This window comes from Microcaecilia unicolor, chromosome 3 (genome assembly GCF_901765095.1).
Source record: "Microcaecilia unicolor chromosome 3, aMicUni1.1, whole genome shotgun sequence".
Lineage (NCBI taxonomy): Eukaryota > Metazoa > Chordata > Amphibia > Gymnophiona > Siphonopidae > Microcaecilia > Microcaecilia unicolor.
This window is the reverse complement of record NC_044033.1, coordinates 15,859,438-15,878,772: the sequence shown is the minus strand read 5'-3', so window position 1 is coordinate 15,878,772 and position 19,335 is coordinate 15,859,438. Positions and strand designations below refer to the sequence as shown.

Below are 19,335 nucleotides of genomic sequence, written 5' to 3'. Positions count from 1 at the left end.
GGGACTCGGATGGGCAGAAGGGACTGGGTGGGAGACAGATGGGGTGAGGGTGGGGGGCACTTGAATAGCAGAAGGGACTGGGTGGGAGACAGAAGGGGTGAGGGGGACTCGGATGGGCAAAAGGGACTGGGTGGGAGACAGATGGTGGGGTGAGGGTGGGGGGCACTTGGATAGCAGAAGGGACTGGGTGGGAGACAGATGGGGTGAGGGGTCTCGGATGGGCAGAAGGGACTGGGTGGGAGACAGATGGGGTGAGGGGGACTCGGATGGGCAGAAGGGACTGGGTGGGAGACAGATGGGGTGAGGGTGGGGGGCACTTGGATAGCAGAAGGGACTGGGTGGGAGACAGATGGGAGAAGGGGCATGGAGCTGGAACTGGGGTCTGAAAAGTGGGCAGGAGGGAGAATGGGGTCATGCCTGGGGCAGGGGTGGATGGGAGAATCAATGGATCTGAAACTAGGGGCAGCCGCAGGTGGGAACTGGGAGCCGAAAAGAGGGGGCAGTGAGAGAGGGGGGATAGATCCTGGATGGAATGGGGAGTGAGAGGGAGGGCAGACCCTGAATGAATGGGAGGGGGAAAGGGAGAGGGCAAATGGTTAATCGAAGGAGCAGACAGAAAGGGCAGACAGTGGATAGAAGGGAGTGAAAGAGCAGACAGTGGATGGAAGGGGGCAGAGATAGAGGGCAAATGTAGATGGAAAGGAGAGAGAGAGGGCAGATGGTGGATGGAAGGGGGAGAGAGAGATGGCAGACTGGGGCAGATGGTGGATGGAAGGGGCAGAAATAGAGGGCAGATGTGGATGGAAGGTACATTAGAGAGGGCAGACACTGGATGGCAGAGAGAGAGCGAAGACAGATGCTGGATGGAAGGAAGACGGTGAAAAGAAGATGAGGAAAGCAGAAACCAAAGACAACAAACTGTAAATATATATTTTTATTATTTTGCTTTAGGATATAGTATTGTAGCAGTGTTAATAAATGTTTATAAATAGAGCATGTAAATAAGGTAATCTTTTTATTGGACTAATTTTAATACATTTTGACTTAACTTTCAGAGAACAAAACCCCCTTCCTCAGATCAGGATAGGATATTGTTCTCCAAAGACAAGCAGGCTGATATTCTCACAAGTGGGTGACGCCACGTCGGCCCGGAGGATTTTAAAGCAAAATCTCAAAATCTCTTTACGGCGTTCCGTCGCGCGAGCGATCGTACTGCGCATGCGCGCACACCTCTTCCCGCTCGCCGTGCGGACACGCCCCTCAGTTTTTCTTTTTCCGCGTCTGAGGAGACACGGAGTTCGTTAGGGCTTCGTGTTTTCTTCAGGTCTTCGGAGTTAAATCTCTTTTTTATTTTTTCATTTGTAACTTTTCATGGCAGGCTCATTGTGGCTTATATATACAGGTATTTTTGTACCTGAGGCAAGAAAAAATTTAAGTACTTGCCAGAGTCACAAGGGGCTGTGCCTGAAGCATATAAGCTTCTCTTTTCTTTTTTCTTGAAAATGCTGGTATATTGTTATCTGTGGGCTCTCTCTAGCCAGCAAACTAAACAAGCCCACATTTTTAGGATCCATTTATTAAAACTTTACAAATGGCTCTCCAGAGCTGTGACAGCCTGCTCCAGCACAAGTGGTAAGGGTGTATGTCACAGGAAAAACCAGGAACCTAAGCAGGTGCATCCCTGGTCAGCCACTGAATGGGCAACCTGGTGACACAATATCAGTGGTGTAACCTTTGAGGTCAGTCTCCACCCGCCTCGGCGCCTCCTGCTCTGCAGGTCATTCGGGCGCATCGGAGGATGTGTCTTGGGCCGGATCATCTCCCTGTGAAGCGCAAGTAGTGTCTCAAAGAAACGAGACGTATTCTACTCTGCCAGGGATGCCCAAAGGAGATCATTCTGGAGTCCGACAGAGACCGATGCACGCTGGGTATAGTTATGCATCGAATAGGTCTCCACCTCCCTCGGCGCCTCCTGCTTGGCAGGTCATTCGGGCGCATCGGCGGATGTGTCTTGGGCCGGATCATCTCCCTGTGAAGTGCAAGTAGTGTCTCAAAGGAACGAGACGTATTCTACTCTGCCAGGGATGCCCAAAGGAGATGCCCAGAGCTTTGCTCCCTCGGTTATGGAGGTATCCGGGCTTCAGACATCAGTCGGTGCCGAGAGCGTTGCTCCCTCTGTTATGGAGGTGTCCTGGCATTGGACGTCGATGCACCGGTACGTCGGTACCAGGTATCATCGGTACCATGGGTCCCGTCGGCACCGGGTATCATCGGTACCATGGGTGCCGTCGATGCCGAGTGTCATCGGTGCCATGAGTGCTGTCGGTACCGGGTATCATCGGTGCCATGAGTGCCGTCGGTACCGAGTATCATCGGTGCCATGGGTACTGTCGGTACCGAATATCATCGGTGCGTCGGTACCGAGGAGTATCGATACCAACTACATTGGTACCATGGTCGGTGTCATGGGTCCTGTCGGTACCGGGTATCATCGGTACCATGGGTCCCGTCGGCACCGGGTATCATCGGTACCATGGCTGCCGTCGATGCCGAGTGTCATCGGTGCCATGGGTGCTGTCGGTACCGGGTATCATCGGTGCCATGAGTGCCGTCGGTACCGAGTATCATCGGTGCCATGGGTACTGTCGGTACCGAATATCATCGGTGCGTCGGTACCGAGGAGTATCGATACCAACTACATTGGTACCATGGTCGGTGTCATGGGTCCCGTCGGTACCGGGTATCATCGGTACCATGGGTCCCGTCGGCACCGGGTATCATCGGTACCATGGGTGCCGTTGATGCCGAGTGTCATCGGTGCCATGGGTGCTGTCGGTACCGGGAATCATGGGCACCAGCGGCACCAGGTATCATGGGCACCATCGACTATCGGTACCAGGTATCATCGCCCATCGGTACCGAGTATCATGACTGCCATCGGTACCATAGTATCAGGTATCGTCGGTACCGTGGATACATGGGTATCAGGTATCATGGATGCCGTCGGCACATGAGTACCATCGATACCAGATATCATGACCAGGTACCATCGGTGCCATGGGTGCCATTGGTACCAGGTGTCATGAGCACCGTCGGTGCCATGTGTACCATCGGTACCGTCGGTGCTGTTGGTGCCGGATATCATGGGTACCATTGGTACCACATGTCATGGCTACCATCGGTACCAGGTATCATGGGTACCATCGATACCAGATACCATGACTATCATCGGTACCAAGTACCATGGGTACCATTGGTACCTGGGTCCATCGGTACCATGTGTATCATCGGTACCGTCGGTGCCATGGTCTAGCAGTCTGGTTTCGATTCCCTTGCATTTCCAGACTTTGTCCTTGGCTTCGGGACCATGGGTACCATTGGATGCCATGGGTGCTACCGCCTCCTGCGGTATCTGGCTTTTCACCTGGTCTCCTTCACCGATGCTGCCTCTGGTATGGGTGTTCGTGCCCTACTGGGGCAACTTCTCGACCCATAGTAGCCTCCATATCGGACGTGTTTGGATCTGAGCTGCTCTGTTTGAGTAGTTAGTTCAGTTCAATAATGGTCATCTGACATTACAGTGGAGATTGTGAATCCCAATGCCCAGATGCTACAGGTCCTGGACTACTATCTTCACCTGAGTCTTCTGCACTCAGAACAGATAGGAGTTCTAAGAACTTACTTCGGCGCCCCCGGGGCCAGAGCATACATCCTTAGCCTCTTTTGGAGAATGGCGTACCAGGCTGGCATGATCGCATCCCAAATCAAGTCTTGTCAGATCTTTACGAGCATTCCCACTCATCTTATAAGCCCTGGCGAAAGCAAGCTCCGCACTTTTTGCGTGGAGCAGATGAGCTCCCTCGGACGGTCCGCCCAGTTGTTTATTTCTTTTAATGCCAGTTGCTGTCGGAAACTGCATAATTTCTTCTTGGATAGCAGAGTGCATCTCCTTCATTTTTGTCCAAGCTGGACTGACTCTAGAAGGCCATGTCACGGCTCACAAAATTAGAGCCATGGCTGAGTCGGTGGCTCATCTAAGATCAGTCACTATTGAAGAGATTTGCAAAGCTGCGGTGTGGTCATCAGTCCACACATTTTCATCTTACTACTGCCTTCAGCAATAGCCGACTCGTCAGTCGGTTTGGGCAGTCGGGGCTGCAGAACTTCTTTGGGGTTTAGAATCCAACTCCAACCCTCCTAAGCCCATTTTTGTTCTGTTCCAGGCTACACTCATTTAGATATTTCTTCTTTTCAGGTCAATTTTATTCTGGCCTCGCCGTTGCGAGACTCAATTGACCACTGTTTGTTGTGTTGTGTAAGCCTGGAAGCTAGGGATACCCCACTTGTGAGAATATCAGCCTGCTTGTCTTTGGAGAAAGAGTAGTTACTTACCTGTAACAGGTGTTCTCCGAAGACAGCAGGCTGCATATTCTCACAAACCCTCCCACCTTCCCCTTTTGGAGTTGTCTCCTCCATCTTTTGGATTTAACTGAGGGGCGTGTCCGCACGGCGAGCGGGAAGAGGTGTGCGCGCATGCGCAGTACGATCGCTCGCGCGACGGAACGCCGTAAAGAGATTTTGAGATTTTGCTTTAAAATCCTCCGGGCCGACGTGGCGTCACCCACTTGTGAGAATATGCAGCCTGCTGTCTTCGGAGAACACCTGTTACAGGTAAGTAACTACTCTTAACAGCGCTATACTGTATTGACCTGAGGAAGGAGATTTTGGCCTCTGGAAGCTAAATGTATTAGTCCAATAAAATGGTATAATTTTATTTTCTGTATTTGTTTTATTTCTATTTGTTAATTTGTAAAGTGGTGATTGGTATTTGTTAGTTTTTTCAAATTTACATCTGCTGTCTTTATATTTTGCACAGTACTAGGAGACATTTTCTGTTTATGTGGTGTTGCATTGTATGCAGAGTCTGGCATCGGGGGTTCAGTTTAATTTTTGTCTAAATAGAAAGTTTATGATTACTTATTCTATAGTGGATTAGGGTGCATCTGTGTTTGTGAAAAAGACATGGCTTTCGGTTGGCATTGACTGTGCAGGATCGACAATCTGTACTACATAAGTACATAAGTAGTGCCATACTGGGAAAGACCAAAGGTCCATCTAGCCCAGCATCCTGTCACCACAGCATCCTGTCACCGACAGTGGCCAATCCAGGTCAAGGGCACCTGGCACGCTCCCCAAACGTAAAAACATTCCAGACAAGTTATACCTAAAAATGCGGAATTTTTCCAAGTCCATTTAATAGCGGTCTATGGACTTGTCCTTTAGGAATCTATCTAACCCCTTTTTAAACTCCGTCAAGCTAACCGCCCGTACCACGTTCTCCGGCAACGAATTCCAGAGTCTAATTACACGTTGGGTGAAGAAAAATTTTCTCCGATTCGTTTTAAATTTACCACACTGTAGCTTCAACTCATGCCCTCTAGTCCTAGTATTTTTGGATAGCGTGAACAGTCGCTTCACATCCACCCGATCCATTCCACTCATTATTTTATACACTTCTATCATATCTCCCCTCAGCTGTCTCTTCTCCAAGCTGAAAAGCCCTAGCCTTCTCAGCCTCTCTTCATAGGAAAGTCGTCCCATCCCCACTATCATTTTCGTCGCCCTTCGCTGTACCTTTTCCAATTCTACTATATCTTTTTTGAGATACGGAGACCAGTACTGAACACAATACTCCAGGTGCGGTCGCACCATGGAGCGATACAACGGCATTATAACATCCGCACACCTGGACTCCATACCCTTCCTAATAACACCCAACATTCTATTCGCTTTCCTAGCCACAGCAGCACACTGAGCAGAAGGTTTCAGCGTATCATCGACGACGACACCCAGATCCCTTTCTTGATCCGTAACTCCTAACGCGGAACCTTGCAAGACGTAGCTATAATTCGGGTTCCTCTTACCCACATGCATCACTTTGCACTTGTCAACATTGAACTTCATCTGCCACTTGCACGCCCATTCTCCCAGTCTCGCAAGGTCCTCCTGTAATCGTTCACATTCCTCCCGCGACTTGACGACCCTGAATAATTTTGTGTCATCGGCGAATTTAATTACCTCACTAGTTATTCCCATCTCCAGGTCATTTATAAATACTATTCTGTCTGGTTTCGTTTTACAATAGGTGAATTGATGTTCTAGTACTCACTGTAGTGCTTAAGATGCTTTCCTTTTCCTTGTGTGACTCGTAGAAACGACTGCTTATGGTATGGTAGAATTGCTCTATAGGTCGTGAGTGTTTTGTATTCTCGGTATGCCTAGTACTGGATTGGGGGGGGGGGGGGTGTTAAAAAATGACCGGCCCCAGGTGTCAACTACCCTAGCTACGCCACTGAGAATGAGACACTTTATTTCTACCATCCTCCTCTTTGCCTTCACATTGTTGGCCCTCCATCTGAAGCACCCCCCCCCCCCCCCCCCCCCCATGATTTCCCTGTGGGCCTGGAGCCTCTGTCTCAACCCCAATTCATGGTGTTCCTCAATGCCATAATGGTTACTAATAACCCCTCCCTGGAAAATTGCCCTCTCCTTCCTTGACTACTAAGGCACAGGCTTCTTCTTCAAGACAAATTCAGCTTGCTATCCATTGCCTTAGGGTAGAGGCAGGCTGGCTGCTCTGCCTGTCCTCTTGCCTGTGGGGATCCTGGAATTCAAAAGCACATTCTGCACTTCACTTTATCAAAGGAGGAAGTGGCTGTACATTCTCACTCATTCACTCTCTTCTTTCCCTTTCTCTGTTGCACCCCTTCCTACCCTTGCTTCCTGGAAGATAATGTGGCCATGTGGTTAGGACAATGGACTAAGAACCATTGAAACCAAATTGCAGTTCTCAGTTTTTCCACTGACACCCTTCCTGACCTTTTTGGCAAGTCACTTTTGGGGCAATTCTATTCTCTGAGGACAAGCAGGCTTATAATTCTCACAAGTGGGTGACGTCGACCCGTGTCGCCAGGTCCGGAATGTACAAAACTAAATGAGAGCTTTATGGAGCGTAAGATGCGCTCCACAGCGCATGTGTGAGTGCCTTCCTGCCTGTCGCAAGAATGCGGTCTCAGTTCTTCTTTTTCAATGGTGAGGGGAGGATATGGTTTTTTTTTACTATCTCCTCTTATCACTCGGTCCTAGAGAGCTTTTTTTGTGCCTTTCGGCTATTTTTCATCATTTATTGTGTTCCTGTTGTTGGAACCTCTGTCCTTTAATTTTCCTTTAATTGTTTAGTGATTTTGCCTGGTTTTAAGCTTCCTTTTGCTTTTCATCGTTATCAGGCTGCTTTTAGGCCTTGACTTTGGTCAGGAACTTTCCCTTTCCTTTTCCATGCCTTGCCTCTTTTTCAGGCAGCATCGCATTGTTTAATTTAGCCGATGAAGTTTTTCCTTCCATGTCCACGAAGGTTCCCAGTGGCTTCAAGCACTGTACCCGGTTCAATCAGACAATCTCTGAAAAAGACACCTTCTTGGTGTCTACAGTGTCTTGGGCCCAACCATAGCCCCACTAACTGTGTTCTCTGTTTTTGCATGAAGAAGAGGACCCAGGTTTCCAGAGATGCTCAATGAGAGAGAATTTTTGGAGCCAAGTCTGGTTCCTCGACATCGGCATCGAGTTCGGAGGTGTCGGCATCAACTTAAATGCTAAAATTGAACTTATAAAAATTCTAGATAACCACTACAAGTGCAAAGACATCACAGAAAAGTTTGGTATTGATTTTCCACTGTGTCAAAACTAGCTAACAAATGGGACAAAATAATCAAGGATTTTCATGCAGCAGCAGCAAGCTGTAAGCGCATGCGAACTAGCCTGTACACAGACGTTGAAGAGACATTGTTAAAGTGGTTTAAACAGACCCGTGCTGCATAGCTTCCAGTAAGTACGCTGATGCTTACAGATGTTTCCAAATGTGTGGCTAAAGAGATGGGTTTACCTGAATGGAAATGTTCCAATGGATTCCTTGAATCTTTCAAAGAACGCCATAACATCGTGTTTAAGGTTACTGCTAGTGAGCGTGCCAGTTTAGAGCATGTGGCAGTTAATGACTGGCTTTCCTGGTTGCCAAAAATAATGGAGGGCTACAGACCAGATGATGTTTTTAACATAGATGAAACTGGCATCTTTTCAAACTGTTTCCAGACCGAACGCTGTGCTTAAAAAAATAGAAGTGCCATGGTGGGAAAAGAGCAGAAGACCGCTTGACAGCTGCAGTTTCCTGCAACATGTCCAGCACCGACAAATGCCTACTGTTTCTAATTGGAAAATCACAAAATCCGCGCTGTTTCAAAAATGTAAAAGCCTTATGGTGACCTGCAAGACAAACAAATGTGTATGCATGATGGGAGAACTGTTTGAAGATCGGGTAACATAGTAACATAGTAGATGATGGCAGAAAAAGACCTGCACGGTCCATCCAGTCTGCCCAACAAGATAATTTCATGTGTGCTACTGTTTGTGTATACCTTACCTTGATTTGTATCTGCCATTGTCAGGGCACAGACCGTATAAGTCTGCCCAGTACTATCGCCGCCTCCCAACCACCAGCCCCGCCTCCCACCACCGGCTCTGCCTCCCAATCTCGGCATAGTAGTTGCTGAGTAGTTGCATATGATTAAAAAAATGACACAAAGGAAGAGGAAAGTCCTGTTATTTGTGGATAATTGCCCGGTGCACACTGATATCAGCAACCTGACTGCAACAAATCTAGTCTTTCTGTCACCAAACGCAACAAGGTTCTCATTGTCAAAGCAGATAGATGTTTTAAAATGCCTAAAAAAACCGTCCATCTGCTAGAAACATTCAAATCCTGATTTTAGAAAGTCAGAATTTGGATGTTTCACACTGCAGTTCATCTATATTGCTAGGGGGTGTGTTGTGGGTGTGTTTTGGGCAGGACTAAGGAGGACCCAAAAGTAGGACTTCCAGCAGGGATTTTCAAATTGGAAGAAACATCTGTGTCTAAAAAGAAGGATGTTTTTATCTAGATGTCCAAGTTACAAAAAGTTGCAGCTCACTACTGGAAGGATTAAGTGGTTGCTGTCTCCCTCCCTTTCCCCTGAAGGTGAAACTGGAAAGGAAAACCAAATCTATGTCAGCTGAAGGTATTATGGCCATTTTGAAGAAAGCAGCAAATAGGTCATAGGTTAGTCCACTAGCCTGTGAACACAGGGACCCAGGTTCAAGTCTTACAACAACTTTTTAAATAAATAATTCTGAGCCTTCCAGAAACAGAAAAATACCTACTGTACCTAAATATATAAGACACCTGCAAGCCTGAAGGCTATTGACGTGGTATACATTCAGGAACAGTAGGTATTTTTCAGGTCCTGGAGGGATCACATTTACAAAACAAAAAGCATTCTAATGGGATTTAAACCTGTGTCCCTTGGTTTACAGTCCATTGCACTAACCCCTAGGCTACTCCTCTGTTCTGCAGGGGTATCTGTATGGCCATATTTTTGAAAATGATGCCAGACTGACATTCATGTCCCTGTTTTTTTGTTGTTCAAAAGTTGGACGTTTCAGTTTGGAAAATGGCTATCCATGTTGGACATTTTCAGTGCAAAAATGTTCATCTCACAGCCATAATAGAACAGGAAATCAAGATGTAATTTCTCTGTCCCAAGAGGGCTCACAATCTAATTTGTTGTACCTGAGGGAATATAGGATTAAGTGACCTGCCCATGATCATAAGGAGCTGTCTTGGGAATCAAACGAAATCACCAGGATCAAAGCCCACTGCACTGACCATTAGGCTACTCTAACACGCCACTTCTCAGCAATGTTTCAGTTGAATTGGGGGTGCCCTGCTGGGCTTGTTCTCCTGACTTAGTTTAATGCCTGAGTTTCAGTGGAGCTGGGGGTGCCTTCTGTGGCATAAGCTCCTGTTTGTTTTTTCAACTGTTTCCTACCTGTTTGATTCACAGTAGGCAAGTCCAGGCATTTATTAGCTCTCAAGTTAAAAAATAAAAACCAACCCAGTCTCTCCTTTTTTTATTAGGTGTGGATTTTGAGGTTAACTAATCATTCTTAGCTCCTGAGCTAATGACTGTTAATGGGTCCCTTCTGGGCATTTTTTGAGACTCTAATTTATGCTGCTATTTCTATGAGCTGGGTTTTCTAGCTCCAACTTTGTTTTCTTTCTAACAGAAACTAGATTTGATTTAATTTTGTAATTTCTGGTGCAGTCACCCTTAGTGGTTATAGTAGCTGGCTGAATAGTAGATGCAGATTCTACTACTTTTATCTCTGTTTAATTTGAATATCAATTAGGCTAAGTCTTTTCATTATGTGCATCAGTCAATCATCAATTATAATTGACTATATGTAGTTTGGAAGTTTTACTTTACAGAGTTCTAAATACCAGTATGGGGTAATCTTAACAAAAAAAAAATCTTCTGAAATGAATTGTTCAACTCTGCATAGAGCTGTCCCAGTCAGCTCTTTTTTTTTTAAGGTTGAGGCAGTTGTGTTTTTTCAATCTGCTTATTTGTATTTATTTATTTATTTATTGCATTTGTATCCCACATTTTCCCACCTCTTTGCAGGCTCAATGTGGCTTACAATAAATACATCATGAATAGTGGAAATGTATTAGAAAATAGACATTTAGTGTTACAGAAGGATCTTGGGTAACATGATAATGAAAAAGGAAAAAAACATAGTAGTGGTATAACAAGCAGATATTATAAGACAGTTCTGAATATATGTGGAGGAGTTGTGTATATTTACATTTGTTGATCTTTTTGGTATGCCTTGTTAAAGAGATAGGTCTTCAGTCATTTGCGGAAGTTAGTTACATTACCTATCTGGCCAAAGCTGTACAATTCACCTGTTGGCTATGTTCCACCAAATTAAATGGGTGCAATCTGCCTCATAGTAACATAGTAAATGATGACAGATAAAGACCTGGTCCATCCAGTCTGCCCAACAGTCACACTTATTATCAGTTCATCAACTGGTGGATGAAATCAAAAAACGTAGTTTTGTCTTTAGTTTACATTTATGGGAAGTAGCCTAAATTTTGACTAAATTAAGACTTCGGCCCTCCAAATCTATTGTACATCTTCTATAAGTGGAAACAAAATTCAGATATCATCTGAATATTCAGTTTTTGTTTTCTCCAGTTGTAATCTTAATTATCTCATTAAAATATTGAACAGTATCAGGTGCGGGATGTGCAAAAAAGAAAAAATAATAAATCCATAAACTATGCCTTTAATATGAGCTTACTGAGGGATTCTATGTATGGCAACTAAAGTTGCATGCACAAATCAGCACAAATTCACGATTTGTGCACACAACTTTACTGATTAATGATCCAATTAGTACCAATAATTTAGTTCCTAACAACCAGTTATTGGCATTAATTGGCCTTAATTGGGATTTATGCACAGATTGTATTCTATAATGCTCCATACATAAATCCTATAGCATGAAAATTCAAGGAGGCATGGCCAGGGGCATTTTGGAGACGTTCCAGGGGTGTTCCCAGAATTTACATGCATTGTTACATAATAGACTCCATTGGCGCCTAACACCTGCTTTCAGCGGGCATAATTGCTGGTGCCTTAAGTTAGGCGCCTTTATGTGCTTAGCGCTATTCTGTAAAGGGCATGGGTCCTTTATAGAATAGCTCACATAAGTACATAAGTATTGCCATACTGGGACAGACCAAAGGTTCATCAAGCCCAGCATCCTGTTTCCAACAGTGGCCAATCCAGGTCACAAATACCTGGCAAGATCCCCAAAAAGTACAAAACGTTTTATGTTGCTTAAGCAGTGGATTTTCCTCAAGTCTATTTTAATAATGGTCTTTGGACTTTTCCTTTATTTATTTATTTGTTACATTTGTACCCCACATTTTCCCACCTATTTGCAGGCTCAATGTGGCTTATATTTCATAGTACCATGAGACGTTAGTCGTCTTCAATGAAAAACAGATACAAAGTGATGTTAATTTCAGAAAGGTTCATGTGTTGCAGATACGTTAGAATCGTAGAGAAGAAGAGTTATATAGTGTTCGTTAAAGGCCAGCCAAACCTTTTTAAAACCCCGCTAAGCTAACCGCCTTTACCACATTCTCTGGCAAAGAATTCCAGAGTTTATTTACACGTTGAGTGAAGAAAACTTTTCTCCAATTCATTTTAAAATTTTCAGCACCTTTTATAGTATCTAGTCGTTAGCGTGTGGCATAGTCCGTTGTTAAAATGTGCTAAGCCCATATTTTAGCATGTTTAAATGTTTGTGTGTACCATTAAGTACTGATAACATGAGCAAAACTGCTCAATGAAAGAGTAGCTTTTAAAGCTTAAGAGTTTGTGTTGTTAAAGTTCTTAAAAATCTTGCCTTCTGAGAACACTAAGGGCTGTATACAAGACTTGTGGGCTCATTTTCGAAAGAGAAGGACGTCCATCTTTCGACGTAAATCGGAAGATGGACATCCTTCTCCCAGATACACCCAAGTCGGTATAATTGAAACCCAATTTTGGACGTCTCCAACTGCTGTCCGTTGCAAAGACGTTCAAATTTCAAGGGGGCATGTTGGAGGCGTAGCAAAGGCTGGACTTGGGCGTGCCTAAAGCTTGGACGTCTTTGACCCATAATCGAAAAAAGCAAGGACGTTCCTGATGAACACTTGGACGTTTTCACCCAGACGTGTTTTTATTACGAATAAGGCACAAAAGGTGCCTGAAATGACCAGATGACCACCGGAGGGAATCGGGGATGACCTCCCGTTAGTGGTCACCAACCCCCTCCCACCCTGAAAAACTTCTTTAAAAATATTTTGTGCCAGCCTCAGATGTCATACTCAGGTCCATGACAGCAGTATGCAGGTCCCTGGAGCAGTTTTAGTGGGTACTGCAGAGCATTTCAGACAGGTGGACCCAGGCCCATACCCCCCCTACCTGTTACATTTGTGGAGGAAACAGTGAGCTCTCCAAAACCTACCACAAACCCACTGTACCCATATATAGGTACCCCCCTTCACCCGTGTACGGTTGTGAGTAGTGGGGCTTGGGAGGGGGTTGGGGGGCTCAGCACACAAGGTAAGGGAGCTATGTTCCTGGGAGCATTTTATGAAGTCCACTGCAGTGCCCCCTAGGGTGCCCAGTTGGTGTCCTGGCATGTCAGGGGGACCAGTGCACTACAAATGCTGGCTCCTCCCACGTCCAAATGGCTTGCATTTGGATGTTTTTCATATGGATGTCTTTGGTTTTGAAAATCGCCAAAAGTCAGGGACATCCAAATTTAAGGATTTGGATGTCTCTGATGTCCATCTTTTTTGGAAAATTTCGACGTTTCGCAAAGATGTCCAAATTGCAACTTGGACGTTTCTTTCAAAAATGCCTCTCTTGGTTTCCTAAAGAAAATGTACCTGTTTCATATTCTAAGATGTGTTCTATGTTTTCTTACTTTCAGTGTTCTTGCTGGCTACAATGGTACGATTTTTGCCTATGGACAGACAGGTAGTGGGAAGACATTTACTATTACAGGCGGAGCTGAGCGGTACATCGACCGAGGCATTATTCCTAGGACCTTATCATTCATTTTTCAGCAGTTACAAAAGGTACAGGAAGCTGTCAGTGGGGAGATGCTTCCCTTTCATGTAGCTTTATTCTTTTCTATTGTATTTTATTGATTTTTTTTTGCATCTCTGACAATTGTCTTCTATTTTTCCCAGATTTGTGAAAGCTACAAATATATTCATTTGAAATGTTTAATATTTAAAAGCGCTTATATATCACAGATCTCAGAATTCTCCACTGTTTGTAATATTAAACATACATAAATTTAGAAACAGAACAAGTAAACACACAAAAATAAAACTTAAAATAAAACATAGATAAACTAACTAGGGCTACTGGATGATTATAATTTCAAATTACAATTAATCTCCCAATCAAAATTTTTAATCTTGAGTTAACTGGTCTGGTATTGCTGTACTTGCCTGGCTCACGGGCAGCATCTGCCTTGCAAGCAGGCTTCGTCTGCCAGCCCCAGGATCCTTCTTCAGATAACTGCACAGTCAGAGATCTAAAGGTAAATTCCACATTCTTGGTACTACAATCAAAATGCTCATTTCTGTGTAACTGTCAATCTAGCACAATTTAGTGAAGGGAATTTCTTATAAACTATGATCCTTAGACTACAATTTTCTGATAGGATGATATGTTCACAGTAAGTTATTGTTTATTAGATTTGCTATACCATACTTATTGTACATCAGATCAGAGTGGATTACAATAAAACAAGTCATGAAATCTACTTAAGGAATATTATAATGCCTCTGTATCGCTCCATGGTGTGACCTAATCTTGAGTATTGGGTTCAGTTCTGGTCGCCTTATCTCAAAAAAGATATAGCAGAATTAGAAAATGTTCAAAGAAGAGCGACCAAAATGATAAAGGGGATGGAGCTCCCCCATATGAGGAAAGGCTAAAGAGTGGGGATATGATTAAGGTCTATAAAATCCTGAGTGGTGTAGAATGGGTAGAACTGAATATTTTTCACTCTTTCAAAAAACGCATAGACTAAGGGACACTCAATGAAATTACAAGGAAATACTTTTATAACCAATAGGAGGAAATATTTCTTCACTCAATTAGTAAAGGTCTGGAACTTGTTGCCAGAGGATTGTGGTAACAGCGGTGAGCTTATCTACATTTTCAAAAGGTTTGGGCAAGGTTCTGGAGGAAAAGTCCATACTCTGCTATTGAGATGGACATAGGGGACGCCACTGGTTGCCTTGGGATTAGTAGCATAGAATGTTGCTATTAATTAGGTTTCTGCCAGGTACTTGTGACCTGGATTGGCCACTGTTGGAAGCAGGATACTGGGCTAGATGGACCATTAGTCTGACCCATTATGGCTATTCTTATGTTCTTATGTTATGTTCTCATGTTCTGTTCATTCAGTATAATAGGATAAATCCAACAATGCATCACTATAAAAAGAGAAGGACTTCTGCTCTGATAGTATATTTTTTTACATGCTATAAGAGCAGAAGAATTTCTCATTTTATTTTAACAGCACTGCATTTGTTGAATTTGTCCTATTAGAATGAATGAACAGAGGAATCCATCCTAATTCATCTACTGACATTCATGACCTCTGAGACAGGCATTCTGCTAAAACAGCCTGTGTCCGGTCTTCCATTAAAGTTTTATTTTTCTACATCCATTCTCGGGGCTCATTCTGCTTTCTTTGATGTTCTTTCGCTATTCAAGTAATTACGCCTTTTTCATCCCCCTTCCTTTTGATTCCCTTTCTCCTGTTTCTTGAATGGCAAAAGCTCAACTTTGAATTTCATGTGTGCATCACTGGGAGCCAGTGCAAAGATTTCAGCATCAGTATAACAAGCTCCTTCAGTGGGGTTTGGGTAAGAAGCCTTGCTACAGTATGTTGTATCATATTCAACACTGTTATCACAGAGTCAGGCAAACCTAAATACAGGTCATTACAGCAATCATTAGCAGAGAGCAGCAGCTGCTGCAACAACAACACTGTATGAAACTCATCAACAGGACCGAGATCATATTCCACATACCCTGGCTTAGAAGCAGGTTTATTACTGCCATGGTATTCACAGAACTAAAACATTTAGAGACATTTCCCCTGTATAAAGTTACCAGACATCCCTGATTTTTGAGAATTGTCACCGATTTCAGATCTGTATCCTTGACTCCTTCCTTTTTGAGAACCTTCTGTCCCCGAATCCAGTAATAGGGACAGTAGCACCATATAAAAGATCAACTTGAGCATTATACTGTCTCCGCAAATTCTGCAGGATGGAGTGCCTCCCTCCCACCTGCACCCATGCGGTCAAGCATATCCCCCTCTTTTCACTCTTCCCCCACCAAGATCTGCTCAGCCCCTCAAGCTTTCCTTCATGACTTTGCTTCTCATTGTAAACATTAAAAAGAAGAGCGATGACCACAGAGCCTCCACTCAAGTGCGCTGCAAGTCTCTGCTGTCTCCCACTCTTAGGAAGTATGCATAAAATGGGGGCATGACCCAGAAGAGACTTGCAGTGCACTTGAATTTGGGCTATGTGATTCATCACATAGCCCAAATTCAACTGAGGGTGTTGGTGTCGGAGGATCTGAAGGTGAAGAAACAGTGCGACAAGGTGATGGCCGTGGCTAGAAGGATGCTAGGCTGCGTAGAGAGGGGCATAACCAGCAGAAGAAAGGAGGCGTTCATGCCCCTCTACAAGTCGTTGGTGAGGCCCCACTTGGAGTATTGTGTTCAGTTTTGGAGGCCATATCTTGCTAAAGATGTAAAAAGACTGGAAGCGGTGCAAAGAAAAGCTATAAAAATGGTATGGGATTTGCGTTGCTGACCTGAACATGTATACCTTGGAGGAAAGGAGAAACAGGGGTGATGTGATAAAGACGTTCAAATATTTGAAAGGTATTAATCCGCAAACGAACCTTTTCCGGAGATGGGAAGGCAGTAGAATTAGAGGACAAGAATTGAGGTTGAAGGGGGGCAGACTCAGGACTAACGTCAGGAAGTATTTTTTCACGGAGAGGGTGGTGGATATGTGGAATGCCCTCCCGCGGGAGGTGGTGGAAATGAAAACGATAATGGAATTCAAACATGCGTGGGATAAACACAAAGGAATCCTGTTTAGAAGGAATGGTTCCGTGGAATCTTAGCGGAGACTGGATTGCGACGCTGGTAATTGGAAACAAAACAGGAGCTGGGCAGACTTCTAAGGTCTACGCCCTGATCATGACTGGATAAGGAACGCAGGAGTGAAAATTTTAAGAGGCATCGATGTTAGCTTCAGAACTTAGTACAAGAACAGTACTGGGCAGATTTCTACGGTCTGTGCCATGAAAAAGGCAAGGACAAATCAAACTTGGATATACATATAAAGTATCACATACCATGTAAAATGAGTTTATCTTGTTGGGCAGACTGGATGGACCATACAGGTCTTTATCTGCTGTCATTTACTATGTTACTTTTCTTTTTAATGCCAACACTGGCAAAGCCACAAAGGAAAGATTGAGGGGAGAGGGGGAAGACCTGGGGGGGTGGGGGGATAGCAAGAGGGGTATATGTGGAGGGGAGAGGAGAGAAAGAGAGTTGCTGGACCAGAAGAGAAGAGAAAGAGGAGAGGGGGTGGCGATCTGAACTGGAAGGGAAGAGGAGAGAAAGGTAGAAATACTGGACTGGATGGGACAGGAGAGAGAGGTAGAGATGTTGATCAGTAGCTGCAAGTAGAGAAATGTGCCACTTACATACACCATTGTGTAAAGTGGGCATGTAAATTTGGGTGCCTAGGTTATAGAATTACCCCTAACCCCCCCCCCCCGCATTCTATATATTACGTCGAGATTTCCATTCAGAAATTGAAGCATATTCTATAACAATGCGCATAATCTAGTTGGTTAACAAGCCAATCAGCGCTGATAATTGCCAATTAACACGTAAGTATTGACAGTAATTGGCATGAATTAGTATTTATGCATAGAACTGTCTAAGCCCATTCTATAATCTGTTGTATGTAAATTCTAAGTTGCATAGTTAAAAAGAGGGCATGGAATAGGCAGGTCGTGGGCGTTTCTACAGTCTTTGTATGCGGGTATATAATACACCCGGTCTGCGCAAAATTTAAACATCAGCATTTACACCAGGTTTTACTTGGTTTAATTGCTCGCAGCTAAATTTAGTTGCGTGGAGTGGTACTCGGCGTATTCTATAAACCGTGCGGAAATTTATGCTTATTCTGTAAGGAATGCCTAAATTAAGGAGTACTTTTTAGAACTCACTTAGACAAAATTTAATTTCATCACTCAATGTTTAGGAGTGTTATTTAGAATTTAGTCCAAAATTGGGACCCAATTCAAAGTTTCAAAACCTGAACTTATGTCTCACGTGAAAGGGAATGGGGCTTGATATACTGCCTTTCTGTGGTTTTTGCAGCTACATTCAAAGTGGTTTATACAGGTACTTATTTGTACCTGGGGCAATAGAGTGCTAAATGCCCAGAATCACAAGGAGCTGTAGCGGGAATTGAACCCAGTTCCACCAGGATCAAAGTCCGCTGCACTAACCACTAGGCTACTCTTCCAGTCAGAGCAATTTTATAAACTAGGCACTCATATTTTGCACATGATATGTGTGTAAATGTTTAGAATAATGACACAGTGTTGGAGAGAGGTTATCCTAAAAAGATTGTTAATCAGTCATATAAGTATGCATTTTTTAATCATTGGGAAAATCTTTTAACAGGCATTGCTAAGCAAGTTTCTCAAGATCCGGTAAAATTGTTAAGATCCCTTGGAAAATCTTATCAGTTCATGAGGTTTTTTTCTCCGACAGAATGTCTAATATACTATTCTAGGTGTACTAATTTATCAGATCTTTTGTGTCATTCAGATGTATGGACTTTGAAAAGGATACTAACTTTGGACATGTCAAATGTGGTAAATGTGTAATTTGCGAAGTTACTAAGAGACTTCTAAGTTTTGGGATGGAATAGAACAGAAATGGATTGATATTAAATGTTCTACACCATGTACGTCTGGCGAAAGCGCAAGCGGAAGAACAAATGGCTAGAAAGGTAAGGAGGGGTGACAAAAATTTCTTCAGGTATATTAGTGAAAGGAGAATGACTAAAAAGGGAATTGTGAGACTAAAAGATACTGCAAACCGCTATGTAGAAAATGATGAAAAAAAGGCAAATTTGCTAAATAGATACTTTTGTTCGGTTTTTACTGAAGAAAATCCAGGAGAAGGACCACGATGGACTGGCAAAAGTTCATTTGAGAATGGAGTGAATGTAGCACCGTTCAAGGAAGAGAGTGTGTATCAACAGCTAGAAAAACTAAAGGTGGACAAAGCCATGGGACCGGATGGGATCCACCCCAGGATATTGAGGGAGCTCAGAGAGGTTCTGGCGGGTCCTCTTAAAGATTTGTTTAATAAATCCTTAGAAATGGGAGAGGTTCCGAGGGATTGGAGAATGGCGGAGGTGGTCCCTCTTCACAAAAGTGGTGATAGGGAAGAAGCTGGAAACTACAGGCCGGTAAGCCTCACTTTGATTATTGGAAAAGTAATGTAAGTGATGCTGAAGGAAAGGATAGTGAATTTCCTGGAAGAAAATGAGTTCCAAGATCCGAGACAACATGGTTTTACCAAAGGGAAATCGTGCCAAACGAATCTCATTGAATTCTTTGACTGGGTGACAGGAGAATTGAACCGTGGACGTGCTATAGATGTAATCTACTTAGATTTCAGCAAGGCTTTTGACACGGTTCCCCACAGGAGGCTCTTAAATAAACTGGATGGGCTGAAAATAGGACCCAAAGT

The 19,335-nt window shown here is 43.9% G+C and overlaps 1 protein-coding gene across 1 annotated transcript in view; it reads left to right on the top strand.

Moving 5' to 3' along the window:
* The window catches only part of KIF6 (kinesin family member 6), a 795,359-nt gene that overhangs the window by 195,020 nt on the left and 581,004 nt on the right, over positions 1-19,335 (top strand). The window contains exon 4 of the mRNA XM_030195774.1: positions 13,429-13,576. Within this exon, the coding sequence (XP_030051634.1) occupies positions 13,429-13,576 (148 nt within the window). The remainder of the gene's footprint in view (positions 1-13,428; positions 13,577-19,335) is intronic.